The 19,789-nt window shown below is 54.2% G+C and overlaps 3 protein-coding genes across 13 annotated transcripts in view; 2 read left to right on the top strand and 1 right to left on the bottom strand.

Moving 5' to 3' along the window:
• The window catches only part of XAF1 (XIAP associated factor 1), an 85,101-nt gene that overhangs the window by 32,247 nt on the left and 33,065 nt on the right, over positions 1-19,789 (top strand). The window lies entirely within an intron of this gene.
• LOC308607492 (uncharacterized protein C17orf100) overlaps positions 1-19,789 on the top strand; it is a 73,747-nt gene that overhangs the window by 32,926 nt on the left and 21,032 nt on the right. Inside the window, exon 3 of one of the 2 annotated variants that reach the window (XM_081219445.1) lies at positions 3,277-3,338. The exons of the other annotated variant lie outside the window; for it this stretch is intronic. The gene's annotated coding sequence lies outside the window, so the exon portion shown is untranslated. Of the gene's footprint in view, positions 1-3,276; positions 3,339-19,789 lie in introns of those variants that run through there. 2 annotated transcript variants of the gene reach the window in all.
• SLC13A5 (solute carrier family 13 member 5) overlaps positions 1-19,789 on the bottom strand; it is a 31,024-nt gene that overhangs the window by 10,453 nt on the left and 782 nt on the right. For 7 of the 8 annotated variants that reach the window (XR_014014017.1, XM_081219430.1, XM_081219431.1 and 4 more), the window contains 9 exons: positions 13,948-14,076; positions 13,529-13,665; positions 11,033-11,220; positions 9,864-10,029; positions 8,019-8,141; positions 4,555-4,770; positions 3,377-3,477; positions 2,203-2,321; positions 371-532 (listed from right to left, as the gene is read on the bottom strand). Coding sequence is in view for 7 of the 8 variants with exons in the window: in XM_081219430.1 (XP_081075556.1) it covers positions 371-532; positions 2,203-2,321; positions 3,377-3,477; positions 4,555-4,770; positions 8,019-8,141; positions 9,864-10,029; positions 11,033-11,220; positions 13,529-13,665; positions 13,948-14,076 (1,341 nt within the window). In the remaining variant the exon portion in view is untranslated. Of the gene's footprint in view, positions 1-370; positions 533-2,202; positions 2,322-3,376; positions 3,478-4,554; positions 4,771-8,018; positions 8,142-9,863; positions 10,030-11,032; positions 11,221-13,528; positions 13,666-13,947; positions 14,077-14,314; positions 14,340-15,655; positions 16,104-19,789 lie in introns of those variants that run through there. The other variant, XM_081219434.1, reaches the window with a different exon arrangement.

Raw genomic sequence — 19,789 nt, 5'->3', positions numbered from 1 at the left:
AGGCCTCCTGCTCACCTGTGCTATATTCTGAGAGACCCTCTATCATTCCCCCATGGCATCCTTGGTGTAAGCCCTGTCTCCACAGCTTGAGAAATAATCTGTTACATTTATAAATAAATTTAGGGCACCTCGTTGTTGCTTAGCACTTTTGGTCAGCGTGGAGGATACAATGAAGAACAGCGAAGCATTGAGCGCAGGCCCAGGGCCATCAAGGGCACACAGGTCTGTGTTGGAGCAGGGCTCAGGACCCAGGTCTCCAGAGCCTGGCCAGGCTTGGGCCCCTGATGTCACTGCCTCTCTGGGGACCCAGGATATGGTCAGCTTCCTATGAAATGATGACTAAGGGTCATCACCCCCAGCAGTTACTTACCATGGAGGCAAAGATGGGCAGGAACAGGGTGGTGGTAGCCACGTTGCTTGTGCATTCAGTGAGCACGGCAATGAGTGTGGACAAGATCAAGGTGATGGCTGCTGGGGACACAGCATGCAAGGGCTCCATCTGCTTCCCCATCCATTCTGACAGCCCCGAGGCCTGGGAAATACAGGGAGGGCAGTCACCACAGGGCTCGTGGCTCACAGTTCTTCCGGAGCCTGGAGGGACCTTCATCTGTCTCCAAAGAGCTCAGCCCATCCCTCACTTCTGATTCTCTCTCTCTGCATACATACCATAGGTGATCTAATCCATACCCACAATTTCAATCTCCATCCTCACTCTGCTGTCTTTTAAATCCTCATTTCCAGCCCAGCTGGTCTGCTGTCTGGATTTCCACCCAGATATCCCATGAGCGTGTCAGACCCAACATGCCCCAACCTGAATTCATCTTCTGCTCCCCCTGGGCTCCCCAGCCCAGTGACTAGACTCACCTAGTGTCCAACCTAGAAGGCTAGGGGGTCATCCTGGGGTCTCTGTCCCCCTTATTTCTTATGCCCAGTCACCATGTCACCTAAAACATCTCATGTCCATCATCTCCTCTCTGTCTCCCACAGTTCTTAAAGCTCAAGAGAGTGATTTGAGCCAGAAATTGGAAATTTAGATTTGGGGCTTTAGGCTAAGAATAGATTGTCCAGGGAGAGACTGAAACGTGAACAAAGAAGAAGCCAACGACAGCACCTTCAGGAACACTCATATTTAAGGGAGAACAGAGGAAAAGTAAACCAAGGAGGCAGGGCAGGAACAGTCAGAGTTAGAAGTAGACAGGAGAAAATGATGGCTTGGGGACCAAAGGAGGAAGGAGTTTCAAGAAGGAGACAGTGGTCCATGGAGTCCAGTGTTCTGAGCCTGTGTTAGATGAAGGCTATGGAGCATCTACTGGGTCTTCCCCAACCCCTGTCCAGCCTAGGCCTCCTCTTCAGACATCCAAGAGATTTTTCGCAAGTGCAGATCTGACCAAGTTACTCTCTGGCCTCAACCCTTTTGTAGCTACCCACCACCTTCAGAATAAGGTCCACACTCCCTATCTTGACCCTCAGTGAAGTGGCTTCTGTGAACCTCACCAGCCTTATCGTCTGCTGTTCCTCAGCTGGATATAACAGGCTGATTTCTTTACTCATGTGTCACTTCTTTCTGAAATGCTTTTCCAAACATGCCCCCCTCTCTAGGCTGTGAAATCCTCAAGAACAGGGACCATATATCAATCTCCTCTGTAATTCCTGTGCCTGACCTAACACAGACATAATAGGAAGGTTTGATGACGAATGAATGAGTGAATGAGGGATGGAGAGGTGACTAAATGGATGGATCTGTTCATCAGAATAATAGTTGTGTACCCACTATGTGCCAGGCTCTGTCCTAGATGCTGAGGAAACAGCAATAATAAGATAGACCAAGTCTATGTATTACACTGTATTCCTGGATAGATGGATGAACGGATGGACAGAGGAGAGCAGCACCAAGCATCCCTCCCTCTGGCTCATTTCTTCCCTATCAGGGAAGGGGGGAGGTAAGAAAGTTGCATTTTGGGGTGTTTTCCCCCAAAAGCTCTTCCTCTCCTCCTATGTCACTGCATACCTAGCTAGAGAAAAAAAATTTTTAATTTTTTAGGCAGAGGCCCTGTCTTTAAGAAATGAACAGTTACATGGAGAAGACAGACACAGAAACACACAGGCACAGGCCTGGGGTGCCGAGAAGGAGGGGTGCAGCAGTTCTCAGCTTCCCTCTTGGTGAAGGAAGGGGCCCTAGGCAGCCCACAGTGGAGAAGTTACCTCGCATCCTTTAGCCAGAGCAAAGCCACCCCCCAGGAGCAGCACGATGCCCCAGGGTACTTTCTCCTGGGCCACCTTCCAATTCAGCAGCGGAGGTGGATAAAATGGTGTTTTCCTTTCTGAGAAGAGATGATAAAAACATACACACACATACGTTGGGAATTCCCTGGCAGTCCAGTGGTTAGGACTCCATGCTTTCACTGCTGAGGGCCCAGGTTCAGTCCCTGGTTGGGGAACTAAGATCCCACAAGCCACGTAGCATGGCCAGGAAAAAAAAAAAAAAAAAAACCATACATAACCCAGAGCAGCATTAGCAGGCAAAAGAAATAAAACAGATCTAATGCAGGGAATAAAAGCCTGCAAGGACAATAAGTGCCGTCTCATATCTGTAAATTAGCTAAAATTTACGGTAATCACTACAACACCCACTGCAGGTAAAGACATGATATGGTAAAGCTATTATACACTCCTGTTAGTGTTATAAATTGGTGCAGTCTTTTTGAAAAGCAATTTACCAATACATTTAAAAAGCCTTGAAGACATATATACTCTTTTACCCCAGCTGCAATCACTGCTAGAAATTTATCCTAAAGAAGAAACACCCTCAAAGAAAAAGCTATATTCACGAAAACATTAATTCATAATAATGAAGAATTCAAAACAGCCAGAATGCTCCATGACAGGGGAATGGTTACAGCCCCCGATACAATATAATGCTGTTATTAGAGAAAATAAATTTGAAGACTGTGGCAACAGCAGGAAATGTTTCTAGCATAACCACAAGCAAAAACATGAAAACAAAAACCAATAAAGAAACAGGATTGAAATTATGTGTGTTTTGATTATAGCCATATAATATATATGCATATTAACGAAGACTGGGAGGGAGAGAGAAACCCCCAAAATACTGATGGCATTATGGGAAATATAAAATCTCTTTCTGTTCCTGTTGTAAAATAAGATTTCAAATGTTTAAAAAGCAGAAGAGGCGATTTTGCACTAAACAACATGCAGAGAAGGCTTGGAAAATACGCTGTGCCCAGACTTTGTAATCTAGCCAGTCCTTTTCAACAGGGTGAGATGTTCTCCCTCCCGGGCCCAGGGAACACCATGGAGATCCTTTGCTGCCGGGGCCCCAACCCTGATGAATGGGAGGCCAGGACAGGAGCCTTACCTTCCTCAGTCTGGCTGCAGAAGTTGAACTTGGGCTTCTGCGAAGGCACAATGAATAGCAAGATGGCCACAAAGATGGCCACTGTGGCATCGGAGGCATACCTGGGCAGGGAAGAGCACATGGGATTAGCCCATCTTGGCTACACTGACAGTCATGCAACAAGCCTGCCCTGTGTCTGAATGCTCCCACATGAGGAAACAGGCTCATCTGAGTAAGAAAACTGGAACCCCATGGGGCTTCCCTGGTGGCGCAGTGGTTGAGAGTCCACCTGTCGATGCAGGGGACACGGGTTCGTGCCCTGGTCCAGGAAGATCCCACATGCTGCGGAGCGGCTGGGCCCGTGAGCCATGGCCGCTGAGCCTGCGCGTCCGGAGCCTGTGCTCCGCAACGGGAGAGGCCACAACAAGTGAGAGGCCCACGTACTGCAAAAAAAAAAAAAAAAAGAAGAAAAAAGAAAACTGGAACCCCAAAGGCCAAGATCAGGAGGGGTGAGGTAGACTGAATCCTGGCTGGAAACCAAGACTCCCACGTTCTTGGCCTAGCTCTGCCATCAACTTTGAGGGGCTCTGAGCGGCTCACTTCCCTCTCTGTCTGTGTTGCTCCATAGGTGAACTTCATGAGCTCTTCTCAACCAGATTCTCTGGGATTCTGGGTTCACCAGGGTGACCACAAGGACTCTGGGGCCACCCCAAGCAGACCTTCAAAATGGAATAAGCAGTAACAGGCAGCAATCTCCCTGTCCACACCTTCTGCCCTTTCTAGGATATGCATGTTTCTCAACCTTTCATCTATTCTGACCACATAGCATCTTAGCCAGAAGAGAAACTTCATATCCCCCCTTTTGCCAAGTCTCTGTCTAAAGAAGCTTCTGGACCCCAGAATGTGTGTCTTCAGAGGGACTCACCCGGATCTGAAGAAAGATGAAAAAGGCAAGATGGCAGATCAGAGACTTGGAAACCAGAGCACTGAGAGCCCCAGTCCTAGCCCAACCGACCTCTATCACAGCCTGGCTACCCTGCCAGCCTCCTGGGGCAAGAGGGGCCACAAGAACACATCTGTGAGCTTGTCAGGAAGACTGGTGAGACAAAAATGAGTCCAGAAACCAACAGAGTGCTCCAGAGCTGGATGACAGAAAAGGGGCAGAGCCCTGGGGGGGCGCTGTGGGAGGAACCACTTACTTTGTCTTGCCCTCCACCCAGGCGATTGACAGCCAGCCGGGCATGAAGCCGGGGTCCCGGGAGAACCACAGGCCGACCAGCAGGAAGAAGCAGAGAAGGACGTTGACCTCAGCGAAGGAGAGGGGCCCCAGCTTCCTGTACTCCGCCCACAGCACCTCTTGGGCAGCCTTCTCCTCACTCTTCTTCTCCAGCCCGCAGCCCCAGGACTCTTTAATACTAGAGAATGCAAAGACAAGGGGACGGCGGGGCGTGTTGGTTGACTCAGGGCTGGTTGAATGGAAGCGTGAACACTGGGCAGCAGAACATGATAGAAAGCCACACAGGGCTGCCTGTCACCCGGGGGCCCTCGAGCAAGTCCCTTCCCACTCCCCAATTGTGTCATCTGCCTACCGTACCTCACAGGACATAGTGGGGCAAAGTCTCTCTTTTATGGTCCCAGCATATGCCCCCAGGGTGCCCCCAGAAGAAACCTGAGATGGCACAGGTCGGGTGTCAGGGACAGTGGAGGTAGGAAGAGAGGATGGCCAGGAGGGTGGGAGGCTGAGCAAAACAGGGAGCAGGGGATGGACAGGAGCGTCGGAAGCAGAAAGAAGCAGACTCGAGGCCACTGCTGGCAAGGGGGTCCCGGCAGGTGCCAGTCGCCTAGAGACCGGCGGCTGCTGACATCTGGGGGTGGCCGTGAGAAATCTGGAACCGGCTCAAGGTGGGGCCGAGGCTCCTTCACATGCTCCGTCTTCCTCCTCCCACTGCGGCCTGGAGCTGCCTTCGATGGTACCAGGATGCCAGTCCCCATCAGCAGGTGGCTCAAGAGGACACAAGGAACAAGGACAGGTCCCAGCAGACTGGGTCAGGCAGGAACAGGGTGGGTGCTTGCCTTGCAAGGAGCTGACATGTAGAATTAAGGACGCAGAAGACTCTCGGGCTCGTAGTAGCTGTGGCTGAGGCAGGAGGGAAGCCAGCCAGGTCCTGCTCTTGGATGGGCTCCCTAGGAACCAGTGCCCGCTGGCCAACACGCCTGCCCAGGGCACCCTGCAGGACTTCCCTGGGGAGTGTTGGCAGGAGGGGGCAGGAAGGAGGAGGGATCTCGGAGGAGTTATAGAGGGTACCTAGCCTTGGGGAGGGGCTGACTGGGGCCACGGGCACACAGGATGCCAACCCCGAGGGATCCGCTGAGGATTCCAGTCACACGTTCCAGCCCCCGTCAGCCTGAAGGTGGGGGGCAAGGCCAAGAGGATTATCCCTAGAGAGCCTTCCCATGTGGGAGTCCTTCCTGGGACCCTAAAACAGACTTCCTAGGAGCACAGGGGTTAATGGAATACGTGCTGAGGTGCTGAATGCTGAAGCCAGGGCTGGACGGGAACCACCCTTGAGGGTGAGGGCCATGCAGGGCATGGGGCACGGCCTAGAGCAGGGACTCAAGGAGGTTGGGACACAACTTCCCGCGGTGCTCAGGGGTTAGGAAAGGAAGTGGCGGTGATGGGGACTCAGGTCTGCACAGCCTGCCAAGATCTCCGTTCTGGACAAGGGGCAAGGACATTTGTCCTCAGGGTCACCTGCCAAGGACACCCTCCAGATCATCCAGCATGGGGATGGCTCTGCTGGCGTGGGAGCTGGCCTCTTTGTCCTGCCCCCTTGGCATGAGAGAGTCTGTGTTCCACCCACTACCGATCTGCTGCCGCCTGTCATTCTCGAGACTCGGAGGCTGGACCAGAGCTTCAGGCCTCCAGGATAAGGGGTGACTTTGGTAGCTGCCCAACCCATGTCTGATGCTAGAGACACATCCCGACAGCACACTGGCTGCAGACTCTGGGGGCTGCATCATATATGCAGTTGTCCAGTGCTGGCCCCCTGCAGTGGTGCCCCCAGGCCTTCAGGTCCCTCTTACACTAAGTGGTTTCACATTCATCTTTGGGTTAATCCGTCTGGTGACCGCCGGGCTGGCACGAGATGCAGGCAAATGGATCCAGCTTTCCTGTGGGGGCCCTGGAAGCTGGGTGGGTGCATGATGAACTGGGTCAGTGCGCTGCAGGAGAGGCAAAGGGACCCCGAGCCCTGTGGCAGGGGTCCAGAAGAACCGTCATCCCTAACTCAGGGCTTAGCCTGGTGAGGAAAGTTGGGTATAAGCCAGCAGGAATATCCCAAGGGTCCTGGGTGGTCTTGGGAGGGTCTGTGGCTCCCTTGGCTGGATGTGGCCTAGGAAGCTGCCCATAAACACAGGAAGATACAGTTTTTCTGAATTAGGCTGGAGGGAATGACCCTGACATTGCTCTCCACGACCAACCAGATGAGGGATTCAAACTGTGCAGCCAAGCACCCGTAGGAGCAGCTTCCCTTTCACATGGGGGCCCGGACACGGGGCAGGGTGGGGTGTGCACAAACGCCTACAGCTACCATTATGTCATCATTATGGCCGCTTTGATTATGGACAGAGATTTTTTTAACGGCACTTTTCAAAATAGTTCCTCCTTCAGGAGAAAACTTAACCAAAGTGCCCCTTTTTCCCATTAACTCACAAGTCTTCGTGCACGCTGTTACCTTTCAGCTCTGAGATCTCTTGGCCACATAGGCCTCTGTTTTTTGTTGGGCTCAAGTGCCATGTGAATTAAGGCACAGAGCACATGGCTCACAGCTAGGTACTTTATACTCCAGTGTGAGAGGGTCACCTTCACGCCAGAGATAAGTTTGTGCATTTAAAAATGACAACAACATTTTGAGGTATTTGTCAGCCACACATCATGATTTCTGTCCAAAGTCTGGCTGCTGTCAAGGTTGACTCTTGGTCAGCTGTGTGCTGGGAACTGGAAGGTAAACTTTGCAGAAGCTGTGCGCTGCTGGGAACGTTGTAAGCATTCAGTAAATCTGGGTTTGGACTGATTTGGATATTATCAGGAGGTCTGCTGTGACCTGGCCTGACAGACACTGGCAGCCAAGTGGAAGTCTGTCCAGCAGTGTTGACTGGCACCAAGAACAAAGCTGCTTGTTCATTGCTTTGACGACGGCACACCTGCTCCTTCTCCCTGGGCTGGGAGCTGGGCCGGGTGTAGGGGTCAGAGAGGACTTAACCGCAGGCCACAGAGGAGCTCAGGTCGGGGGAGGGATGGCACTGGAGCATGACTACAGGTGCCAAGGGGCAAGGCGTGGTGTGCCCAGGGAAGTCCGGAACAGCAAGCAGGCAATCCGTCAGCGTCAGAATGGGGGTGGGGGGAGTTGGGAAAGGTGTCGCTGAGGAAGGAGCATTTGAACTGGCCTTGGGGACTGAGGAGGTTGGAAGGTAGGAAGGCAGGGAGTGGCATTCTAGGAAGAGGGAAAAGCACGCGCAAAGGCACGTTGAGCAGCAGGGGTAGCGGGAACTGGAGGGCAAACTAGCAGGAGGTGGGGCTGGAGAAATGCTCAGGGCCAGACAGGAGGGACTCTCGAGCCGACGCATGGTTAGATCCTCTATTCCATAAGCATCTCAAACTTACTTGAATCTCATATAAATAAACCGGAGCCACAGCCAGGAGAGCAGCAGCATGATCAGCATATTAGGGAAGGCAAATCCAAACCAAGAGGCGAAGTTCACGACGTCTCTGCTGTCAGGAAACAATCTGAAGGGAAGAATGCTGGTCCACATCTCTGCCAGACACTGAGCTGCGGAGAGCGGGCGGGCCGGACCCTGCGGGCGGAGGCTGAGCAGCAGCCGGGCCCTGAGAGGTGGTCTGGAGCCGGGGCCTCCTCCTCCTGAAGTCCAGCCGCCCACACCCATCACTCAGCACTACCCCAGTCAAGCAGGGGCCCCAGAACACGGCCACGCACAAGGCAAACCTGAGGAGCGACCCACTGCCCCTCCTGGAGGTCCACACCCCGCTGAGAAGCTCATTAAAGGCACGGCCCTTCAGTCCAGAAAAATACACCTTGGTACACACATAATTTGGCCAACAGCTCCAGGGGGTCCACAAGATGCCTCAGAACCTCACCCCGTGGGCTTCTGCAAGGGAAGCCCCCCCACCTTAGGAAATCAAATCTCAAAAGCTTCCCAGGGTGGGACCAGAAGATGTTTCCTGGGGGCTGGAGGAGGGTCACTTCCACCCCCAACCCCAGGCACTGCTCCCTTTAGCCCAAGGGTGTCAAACTAGCCACAGAGCTTTTCCCATTCAGCCCAGAGGAACTTCAGGGCAAACCGTAAGGCTGTCATTACAGAAAACACTCGCAGGAGCCAAACAGTCTGCTTGTTCGATCTCGAGTGTCTGCAGGCCCGCCCTTCTCAACTCCCCGCTGCCCTCCCGACCCCTGTCCAGGGTGTTTGTCTGCACAGGACGGGCACCGTTGTACTTCTGTTCCTTCCTTCTGTGCCCACTGCAATTTGTACTTACCTTCATTAACACATTTACACAACCCGCCAGAACTCTCTGGGTGTCTGCTACCCTCAGCTGCCCACGAGTATCCCATGGGCAGGGCCCAGGTTCCTCTCACTTCTGTGACCCAAGCGCCACCCGGCACAAGACCAAGAACAGAACTGGGTCCTCAAAGCCTGGGTCCCTTTGTGGCCAAGGCTGGAAAGTTCTAAACCACCCCATGGTCCACCTGGAGCCTCACAGGGGCACACATGCCCCTCAAGGGCAATTAGAGAGAGGGGCCATAGTGAAAGAGCCGGTGAGGCACCAGGTGACCTAACCTCTAACCTTTCCGGGTGTCATAGGACCATCGCCATTAACAACCGAGGTCGTGAGCCAGCTTTGAGGGGAGCATCTTTAGGGGCATCTATTTTCTACAAGTTTTAACCAAGGACCCCACTTCTCGGATCACACTGTCAATTCCCGTGACTAGCTCCACGTTCAATCCACATTCCCTGTCTGAGTGAGAATCCTGAGCCCAGGAAAGAAAGGCAGGATTTGTCCTGAGCAGAAAGCAACCCGGTCTGTGGACATCAGCTCCTACGCTGTGGGGTCCTGAGCATGTGCAGGGAGGTTGCGCCACAGAGGCTGATGGCAGCCCATCCTCTCACCCCTGCCAGGCAGCCCCCACCCCCATCCAGGCTCCAGGGCCCAGCTGAAGAGGGGGGAGAGGTGGGTGGGCCCCTCCAACCCCATCCCCCCCCCAACTATTGTCCCCAAAAGGCATGGCCAGGGCTTCCCTGGTGGCGCAGCGGTTGAGAGTCTGCCTGCCGATGCAGGGGACGCGGGTTCGTGCCCCGGTCCGGGAAGATCCCACATGCCGCGGAGCCTGCACATCCGGAGCCTGTGCTCCGCAACGGGAGAGGCCACAACAGTGAGAGGCCCACATACCAGGAAAAAAAAAAAAAAAAAAAAAAGGCATGGCCAGCAACTCACTCTTGCATCTGTCCCAGGAGCACCACGTTGGGTCCCGTGCCGGTCAGGGTGGCAGTGCCTCCGATGCTGGCTGCGTAGCACACGGACAGGGTCATGGCCTTGCATATGTTCTTCCTGTCGACCTCCTGCTGCCTCGTGGAGGGACCTTCACAATTCTCTCGGCTCCCTGCAGTGGGCACACTGCCGTGGGCACAGTGGGGACCACCTGCCCAGCCCCAGCTCCTCACCCTGCCACTGACCTGAGGACCCAGGCATGCCAGCTCTGCCGGCTCCCCGACCAGGTTGTGTCCCCCGCCTCCAGCCCAGTGCTCTTATCCGGCCCTACATGCCCCCCCAGCTGCATCCCTCGGCCAGCCCCAGGCTCCTCAGCACTCCGAGCAAAGTCAGCAACTTCAGACACACTCCTTTCTTTCCTGCCTCCTTGCTCTTGCTCACGCTGTTCCCTTCGTCTGGAGGGAGGGGTCCAAATCCATCCCAGATGTCCTCTCCTCCTAGCAAGGCCTCTCCCTTTTCTGCGCTCCCTCAGTGTCTGGCTAATGGCAACCCTTGGCCTCTCCCAAGTCAGATGAACTATCCGAGGGGCCTCTTGACTCCATCCCATCGGGCTTCACAATATGAGTGTGTCTGCTTCATCTCTGCAGCCCCAGGACCTGGCCCAGGGTCTGGCAATCAGGCTATCAGCACAGGCCCTGAGTGGCCCCACGCCGGGCCCTGGGGATGGGGTAGCGAAGAAGACAGAGAAAAACACAGGCACTCTCTGACTCGCCTGAGCTCGGTGCCTAGCGGGGAAGCAAAGGTGGGATGACCAACCCCAGTACCTGTGGGAACAGAGTGGGGAGGGATTTGGCCTGTTCAGAGGAGGCCTCCCTGAGGATGAGTAGGGCTAGAAGGGATTGAGGGGCATCCAGTAGGTGCTCAAAAGATACCCAAATGAATGATCAAATCAACACATATTCATTTCTGTGATGGCGGGAACGGAGGGCAGGAACTTGCTATAAGCTCTGCTTAAGGATCTAACTTTTATGCACTAATCACATTCCTAAAACTTAGGAAAACAGCATCTTCTAAGTATTTCTCTATGTGCCTGCGAAAAGGAGGGCTCCAGGAAGCAGGGAGGTGGCTAAAGCTGTTGGCAACAGAGGGGAAGGCTGCCCTGGCCAGGGGCTCACCTGGCAGCTCGCCGGCCTTGCCCTTGTCTGCCAGCTCCAGAGCCCCGAGGCTGGCCTCGGTGGCTGCGCTCATGGCCTCCATCTGCCGCAGCACGGCCTCCACAAGGGGCACCATCATGGCCGTGGTGGCCGTGTTGCTGATCCACATGGAGAGAAAGGCCGTGACGCCCATAAAGCCCAGCATCAGCCTGCAGAGGAGGAGCAGGGAGGAAAGCCAGAGAATCCCCCACCCCCACTTCTCACAACCCCTAGGGAGCAGCGGGGGGCTAGGTGCCCCCTGCAGGGATGCCAGGGGTCAGGGCCAAGGTGCTGAGGCCAGTTCAAGCTTGGGTATCCAGGAGGGGATTGCAGTTTTAGTGCCTGCCTCCCTCCCTCCCTCCCTTCCCTTCCTTCCTCTGCCTCTCTCCCACAAACATTACTGACATCTACTCCGCTGGCTACCGGGTCACCAGGCGGCCTGAGCCACAGTCGTGGTTCTAAGGCGCCCACCATCTAGCAAGGGAAGCACCAGCATCCAGTTTGTGCGGACCTAGTGTGGAGAATTGGCCCTAATATGACTTAGGGGTGCGTTGGAGCAGCCCTGCATGCAGGCAGACCAAACTTCCCACTTCTATCTAGAAGATTTCCACCCTCCCTGACCCCACTTCTCCCCTCATGAGTTCAGAAGGGCTGCGTGGAGTCAGCCTTCAGGGGTAGGATGAGCCGGGGAGGGCCCTGGGGAAGTGGGACCTCCTTCATGGCTGATCCCCTGCCCCACCTCCCTCCATTCACACTCTTTGCCGCCCTCCACTCTGCAGTGGACCAGATCCCCAAACAGGATTCAGAAAACATTCCCTTTCCGTGTAACACCCCACCTTCCATCTCTTTGCCACCTGTGTCATCTGCCTAGAAAACTCCTCACGGTCTCTCAGAGCCTTCAGGCAGCATCCCTTCTCTGTCATCTCCTTCCCAGTGCGCACCAGGTAGGGCTGACCACACCCTCCTCAGTCTTCTCTAGGACACTTCTCGCTGGCTGGATTTGAAACTGTTTCCATGTCTGCTCTCTCCTTAGCACGTGAGCAGGGAAGGTCTGATTCTTCTCCATGGGTCCCGCACACCTGGCACAAGGCCAGGAAAAGAGGCGCTTGGGAGGGGCAGTTGGCTAAATGGAACTCCACCTCTTGGCCCCCATGCCCCTCTGCAGTCAGGCTCCCCGCCAGGGCCACTAATTTGTTTGCCTGAAGAAGGGTCTCGGGGCTGCACTGCACCGGGCTTTAGCTGGTATCCATGCAGGTAGACCTCATGGACCCATAAGTACAAAGGCTGGGATCCAGGCTAGGATGAGGGCCAGAGTTCACATGAATGAGGCTTCAACATGATGCTCCGAGGCACCAAGGGGGCCTCGACATACAGGCCGCCCCCAGCACAGGCAGTGCCCTGGGCAGCTGGAAGCCAGGCTCGGAGGAGGAGCCAGGTGACAGGAAGGAGCAGAGAAGCGCATGCGAGCGCCCTGGGTTTGGGAGCAAAAGCGCTCCAGCACATTCCAGGTGAGGCCCCCCCGCTGACAGAGAAAAGCCAACCACTCAGAGGATCCTGAAAACAGGAACTCTGAGGCCTCACATTTCTAGAAAATGCAATGGCTTCTGATTTGACCCTGTAAACCAACCACCGGAGGGGCTCGGGTGACAGGTCGGAGAGTCACAAAGCCCTCACTCCAGGGAGCTGAGGCGCCAAGCGTGATCGGGTGGGCCGGGGCCTCTGTGTGCTCAGAGCCCAGCATGGCCCTTGACGTGAGGACGTAGCAGGAGGGATTTACTGTGAGCTACCAACCTGCCTTCCCAGGGCTGGGCTGGGTCACGCCATCATTTAGGGAGCACGTTGCCTCAAAAAAAAGGTGTGTGCTGAGTTCCCAATTAGAGGGGGCAAGGCCCCATCAGACAGGCCCGGTCCAATCTCCATGTGACGTCAGCAAACCATTTAACCCCTCTCTGCCTCAGAACAGAACGTGGGTGATGGGAATAATCCCCAACCCTCAGAGGTTTGGTGAGAGTCAGATGAGGTGGTAAATAAGCCCCCGGTATCATGCCCGGGGCCCTGTGGGCGCTCAGTACACCCAGGTGATTCTGCTATATCAACTCCACGGCTTGGTCGGAATGGCCTGTGACTGGCAGGGGAGATCTTGGAGGGGGTGAGATGACTGAGTAATGGGGGAAAGGTGGGGTAAGCAGCAGCTTTGCAGAGGGAACAGATGTGCCAGCTTCTGAGGGATGACCTTTCTGCTTCCCCCTGAGCTGGGTAGTTGAGCCATCTCTTTCCTGCTTTCCCCACAAAGCCCCTAGGGGTATCAGGCATGGCTTGATCCGGCCTCCACCCACCCAGGGGTCTGCCTGGCTGCAAAGCCCAGGTAAGGCCATGGCCAATCCTTGCCTGTGGGTAATCTGGCCTGTGCCACACACCCCTCCCTGGCCCTGGGGCCTACTGCAGAGCCCTGCGGTAAGAGAGAGAAGGGGTAATTACTGGGCAGGCTTGGCCCCCACCCAGAGGAGCGTGCGCAGGGCGATCCTCTTATGCAGGTTCCAGTGCTCCACGGCCACAGCCACGATGAGGCCGCCCAGGAACAGCATGTTGGTGTCCTTCATGTACTGGATGCACACCTGCAGGATGGCATGGAAGCCCCATCAGGCCTGCCCCCTGACCACACACTACTTGGGCTCAGGGTCACCCAAGTCCCCAGAGATAGGCGAGCAGAGCAGATGCTGACTTCAGGGCAGCTTGGAATGGGGATGGAGGGTCAAGGGTATGTCTCTATGCCAGAGAGAGCCCACAAACAGGGTATTATCTGGTCCCCCGGGTCCTAGGCAGCTCAGAGAAGGGCTCGGAGAAGGAGCCACTGGGAGAGAAGCAGGAAGCCGCCCGGATGCTCTGGGGCTGCTCACCTGTTTGGAGTCCAGAATCTTGAAGAGCGGGAAAAACAAGGCAGGCATGAGGGCAGTGACAGCCAGAGGGATGACTTCTGTGCACCAGTAAATCGCCATGAGGATGATGACATAGGCACACCTGACAAACTGAAGAGACGGCACTGAGGCCTGGCGAGCCGCTGCTGCCGTGCTCCCCACCCAGAACGCTCGGGACAGCAGGGCGTGGACTGTCAAAACAGGGTGGCATGTCAGTGGGAACCCCTGCTTCCCTGCCCCCGTCAGCACAGCCTTCCAGGTTCAGGACAGTGAGGAGGGCACAGGACCCGTCATCAAGAGACTCCTGCCCCCTGCCCCCAAGCTGTGCGGTCCTGGGCAGGTCTCTCACCTCTCCAAGCCTTGCATCCTCACGTCTTCACAGGGAAGAAGAGGGGGGAAGGGAGGAGAAGGAGGAAAAGGAGGAGGAGTGCAAGTGGGGGGAAGGGGAGGAGGAGGAAGAAGGAGGAAAGAGGAAGAAGAGGAAAAAAAAGAAAATACTGTTTTTGATGACCCGCTCTACAGATTAAATCATCTTACAAAGTAAGTGCGATTCTTAGGGAAGGCTCCCCAAAGCACATCCTCAAACTCTTGGTATCTCTATCTAATTTCCTTCTCAAAAGGCTGCTCCAACTTTCTCGGCTCCCAGAAATGTGTGTTGTAAACCAGCTCATTCAGAAAATGGCCAGCACTGAGTATTTTCAGGGTTGTTTTTTATTATAACTGAGAACATGGTCTTGGTGTCTATTAGCCTCTCTAGTTACAAGGGTCTCAAGATTTACTGTTCATATTTAATCTTGTGTGAACTGCCTGTTCACACCCTTTAGCTACTTAGCTACTGGGATCTTGGCTTTGGAGTGAGACAGACCTGGGTTTGGTTCAAGCGCTTGCAGCCCTGGCCCCTTACTCACTGTAGGACTTTAATTCTCGGTCTCATCGCCTAATAAAATAGGGATAATAATGCCCACCTCCCTGGGTTGTTTTTTGTTTCATCAGCATTTTTACTATAATCATTATTAAGCACCCAGGCTCTGCGTCTCCCTCATTCCAGCCCCCTCCAGTTTAATCAGCCTCCAAAACCTATAGCTTCTACCCCCAAATCTTCCTTCACCCTGTGGCCCTGCCTTTGCTCAGGCCACATCTTCTGCCTGCATCACTGCCACTATCTTTTTTTTTTTTTTGCTGTTTTATTCACTGTCGTTTTTTTTTTTTGTAATTGAAGTATAGTTGATTTACAATATCGTGTTAATTTCAGGTGTACAGCACAGCTATCTTCTAACACCATCTTTCCACTTGCATCACTCCACACTGCTGCTCCCTCTTTCTCTTTTTACAAACCGGATCATATCACTCCCTTGTTTAAAAGCCTTCCTTTGCCTTCAGGAAAAAAGCCAAATGCCTGAGCATGTCTTGGGAGACCCTCTGTGATGGAGCAGGCCCTACAGGGCCCTCCAGCCACATCTCCCATGCCCACTCCCACCCGGAGCTCCTGAGACCCCAGGGCGCTGGTGGGAACTGAGGCAGATGCTCCGCCTCCCACAGCTGCTCTCACACATGACACCGTTCCTTTGGCCTGGAGTGAGTGCTCGGGGCTCAGTTCACCGCTGCCCCTAGTCTGGGTCTGTGTCCTTCCTCTATGCACGCCCCCACCCGCAGCAATTAGCACACTGGGTTGGCATTATATTTCACCCACCATTGAACACTGAACGGTGGAGTGAGCAGTGGGGGGCAGAATCCGTGTCACTCGGCATCCAGCACAGGCCTGAAACCCCAGGGACACTGCAAATGCTGATGAGAGAAACGGACCAGCACAGCACGGGCTGTGACAACACTGCTGGGAAAACGAACCTGCACACAATCACTGTTTACCACCACCCGAGACCACACATACTACACGCATGGAACGTCACACGAAGGCTGAGACATTCTTTGTCTGGATTGTGTCATCAGTGATAAAAATAAATCTTTCTTCGGCGGCCCAGGACACCTCCCTACTGTCTAAGGCAGGGTTTCTCAGCCTCAGCATTACTGACATTTTGGGTTGGTTCTGTGTTGGGGGGGGTGGGGGCCTGTCTTGTGCGTGGTAGGATGTTTGGCGGTATCTCTGGCCTCCCCCCTGCTAGAGGCCAGTGGCACTCTCTCCAGTTGTGACAAGAAAAAATGTCTCCAAACTTTGTCAGATATGCCTTTGTTGGGAAGGAGGGGAGAATCAATGCTGGTTGAAGCCTCTGGGCTCAAGGCAGGATAGCAACGTGGTTAGAAGACCAGCCTTTGACACCGGGCAGGCCTGATCAGTGTCCGCTATCTGCCATTGTGTGGCCTTCAGTTACCCCTCCTCTGGGCCTTGGTGTCAAGGGAGAGAGAGGTAGGAATGGTCCATTGCAGGGGGGGCAATAAGAGGGTGTGCTGTAGAGAATTTTAAAACGGTAATACTGTCTAAAACTCACTCTCCTTCTTATCATCATGTGAGAACAATTCACAACAATGTCTTTTTTTTTTTTTTTTTTTTTGCGGTATGCGGGCCTCTCACTGTTATGGCCTCTCCCGTTGCGGAGCACAGGCTCCGGACGCGCAGGCTCAGCGGCCATGGCTCATGGGCCCAGCCACTCCGTGGCATGTGGGATCTTCCTGGACTGGGGCACGAACCCGTGTTCCCTGCATCGGCAGGCGGACTCGCAACCACTGCGCCACCGGGGAAGCCCACTCTCCTTCTTCTTATCATCATGTGAGAACAATTCCCAACAATGTCTTTGATAAAATACTCCTCCCACTCCCAACCCTGGCCCCTCCCCCTGCTTGTTTCATGTCCTCACCTGTAAATCGAGGATTTAAAAGTACCCATTCTTAACATATGACACACAGAAAGTGATTTTTTTTATTATCTGAACTTAGAAGCGGTAGGTGACACGTGTAACCAGTTTTCCCGGGACAGTTCCTAGAGGCGCCAGAAGTAACCAACAGAAAAGACACAGGCTAACTGCCCTCTCACCTCCATGCTCCTATCAGGAGGCCCAGGAGGTGCCCCATCCCTGAATACTACCAGTCAGCAAACTTGACCCTCCCTCGTCTAGAATGCTCCCAGAGTGTTGTGGAGAGAGCAGAATAGGACAGGCAACCTTAGAGAAGCCTGAGGAGGGGTAGGTCACCGTGAAGAATGAGATGGATTCTACCAGCAGATGGGAGCCCAGTTCCTGGTCAGTTCAGAGCCTTCCCTGCAGCTGAGAATGTGGCCGGAGGAGCACTTCAAGCTGAGCTCACAGTGGATTTAAAAGTCCACACCCAGCACAGTGGAGAGCACATAGTGGGGCTCAAAAAATACGTTAAGTGCACAACTGAAGAAAACCATGGCTCATTATTTACCTAATTATTAACGAATAAGGGCGTCCATGACATAGTGCTTAATGGAAAATTGTAGCCAAGAGAACATACTGTGTGTGTGTTTTATGGGATTTGAAAGTCTTTTCATTTTTACTTTATACTTCACAGACTTTAAAAATAAGAATTTTCACATAACTGTAATAACACAATGAATCTATTTTTTAATTTAATAAAAAGCTTTTTTTTGTAAAGAAAGAACCCAGAGAACAGGCAGAAAAGTGGAGCAGAGATGAAGACAGGAAGGAAGCAAGGTGCAGGAGAAGAGTAAAAGGAGAAAGCCTGCAGGAGAGGGGCCCGGGCACTGGCAGAGGGTGACATGCCCTGGGAGTCGCTGCCCGGCTTGGACAGTGCCGCCCAGGCTGCCAAGTTCTCGCCAGCGTCCCCGCTGCTCTACCTCCTGCCCTGGGTTTCCTTGCAAACTCTGTGGCCGTGGGTGGGGACGGGGAGCTCTTCAGTGGTGACCAAAACACAAGCGCACAGGGAGAAGACAAGCAGACAGGGTTCTGGCTCCCAGTCACCTGCACCACTGGGAGAGAAAGCACATGAAGTCAGCCCCTGGAATGACCTTTACTGATATCTCCTCTTCCCTCGCCTGATCCTCACTCCCAGGGCAGGTCAATGGCATGCATACACAGCCTGAGTTGGGGGACCCAGCTCAGGGCCACCTGTGTGTGTGGGGATGGGAAGGGCAGGAGTGGGGCTGGGGTCTCGGTCATACTCTTCCGGAGCAGGAAGGTCAGCAAAGCTACCATAATTAGTCCAGGGAACACCACTTCCCACCAGCAGAACTAAAATCACAGCTCTCCTGCCTGGCCCTCCCACAGATGATAACAGCCCCAAATCTTTTTCTACAGAGGAAATATGGCCAATCACAGTTGGTGTGGAAACTAAAGAACCACTGTAGTTGGATCTACTGTCCTTGGCCCATCCAGGGTCTGTGTTCAGCCCACCCAAGGGCTCCTCCCAGCCTCCCCCTCCCCCATCCTAGGAACCAGCATAATCTCTTTTGGCACCTAAAGCCATAAAATGTCAACAACCAAACCACCTTGCCCCATCGTACAGACGAGAACACCAAGGCCCAGAGAACGCAGGGGCTTGGCTAAAATCACAAGGATGGGGCTTCCCTGGTGGTGCAATGGTTAAGAATCCATCTGCCAGTGCAGGGGACACGGGTTTGAGCCCTGGTCCGGGAAGATCCCACATGCCGCAGAGCAACTAAGCCATGCGCCACAACTACTGAGCCTGTGCTCTAGAGCCCACAAACCACAACTACTGAAGCCCGCATGCCTAGAGCCTGTGCTCCACAATAAGAGAAGCCACCGCAATGAGAAGCCCGCGCACCGCAACGAAGTGTAGCCCCTGCTCGCCGCAACTAGAGAAAGCCCACGTGCAGCAACGAAGACCCAACGCAGCCAAAAATAAAATAAATAAATAAAAAATAATAATAATGATAATAATAAAATCACAAGGATGGGTGAAAGGTGGGTGTCCAGTTCTCTCACAGGTTGGCTTCCCAATACCCCAGTAAACCCCATTCCTCTAGGACTGCCCTCAGAACACCCCCTAAAGAGCTCCTCTGTTTCCCAAACCTGCTTGGGCTGAGGGGAGCTGAGGTTTCCTGTCTGAGCTGAGAGTGAAAGGTGGAAAGAGGGAATGAGGCAGGAGCAGCCAGCAGCCAAAAGCCTTCAAAGGGCTCGGGCCTCTGCCAAACAGGCCTCACACTGCCCAGCAGGGCCTGAGCCAGGGCTCCCCGCACCGCCCCCACCCCGTGGCCGAGGCCATTCATTCTCTGCTTCCCTCCTGAGAGCACCAGGAGGCCAGGGCTTGGGACACGGCTTCCCAGAGACCCTGCGTCGTGCCACCCAAGACGTGAGCTCTGGGACCGTGTCCCGCCTCCTGCCGCTGCCACAGTGGGCAGTGAGCAAAAGCAGGCCAACCTGACCTGCCTTTCAGCTGGGAGCAGGTTTCTGACTCAGCTGTGGCTCCCCAGGTTTCAGAGCTGGAAAGAAATGTGGATCATAGGGAAACCGAGGCTCAAAGGAGGGCCAGAGAGGGACAAAGATGGCACTCAGGGTTCACTTAGGTGATGATCTTTTCGTGTAGGTCCCCAACTGGCCTCGGAAGCCACCTACAGCTGGGAAGTCCCCATTCCCCAAGGGAAGAGACAGGAGAAAGAAGGGAAAGACAAACCCCCAGGCTCCCTCTTGGTACAGGTGGCACTTGGGGGGCCTGGGGACCGGGTTATGCACTCTGGGGAGATTCTGAGCCTATAGAGGGGCTGTGTGGCCAAGATCGGTGCTACCTTCTGGGTTTCTGTGCTTGCCCAAACAGTTCTTGCGCCCTGGGATCTGTGAACCCCAAGATCGATGCCTGTCAGAATTCTTTGCAGGGCACCTCCCATAGCACCCGGGGCTCCTGAGCCTCCATGCCCCAGGGTAGCCGTGCCCGC

The sequence above is a fragment of the Mesoplodon bidens genome (assembly GCF_964165515.1).
Source record: "Mesoplodon bidens genome assembly, chromosome: 19".
In the NCBI taxonomy this organism is placed as follows: domain Eukaryota; kingdom Metazoa; phylum Chordata; class Mammalia; order Artiodactyla; family Ziphiidae; genus Mesoplodon; species Mesoplodon bidens.
The sequence above is the reverse complement of the archived record's forward strand: the minus strand, read 5'-3'. Positions and strand labels throughout refer to the sequence as shown.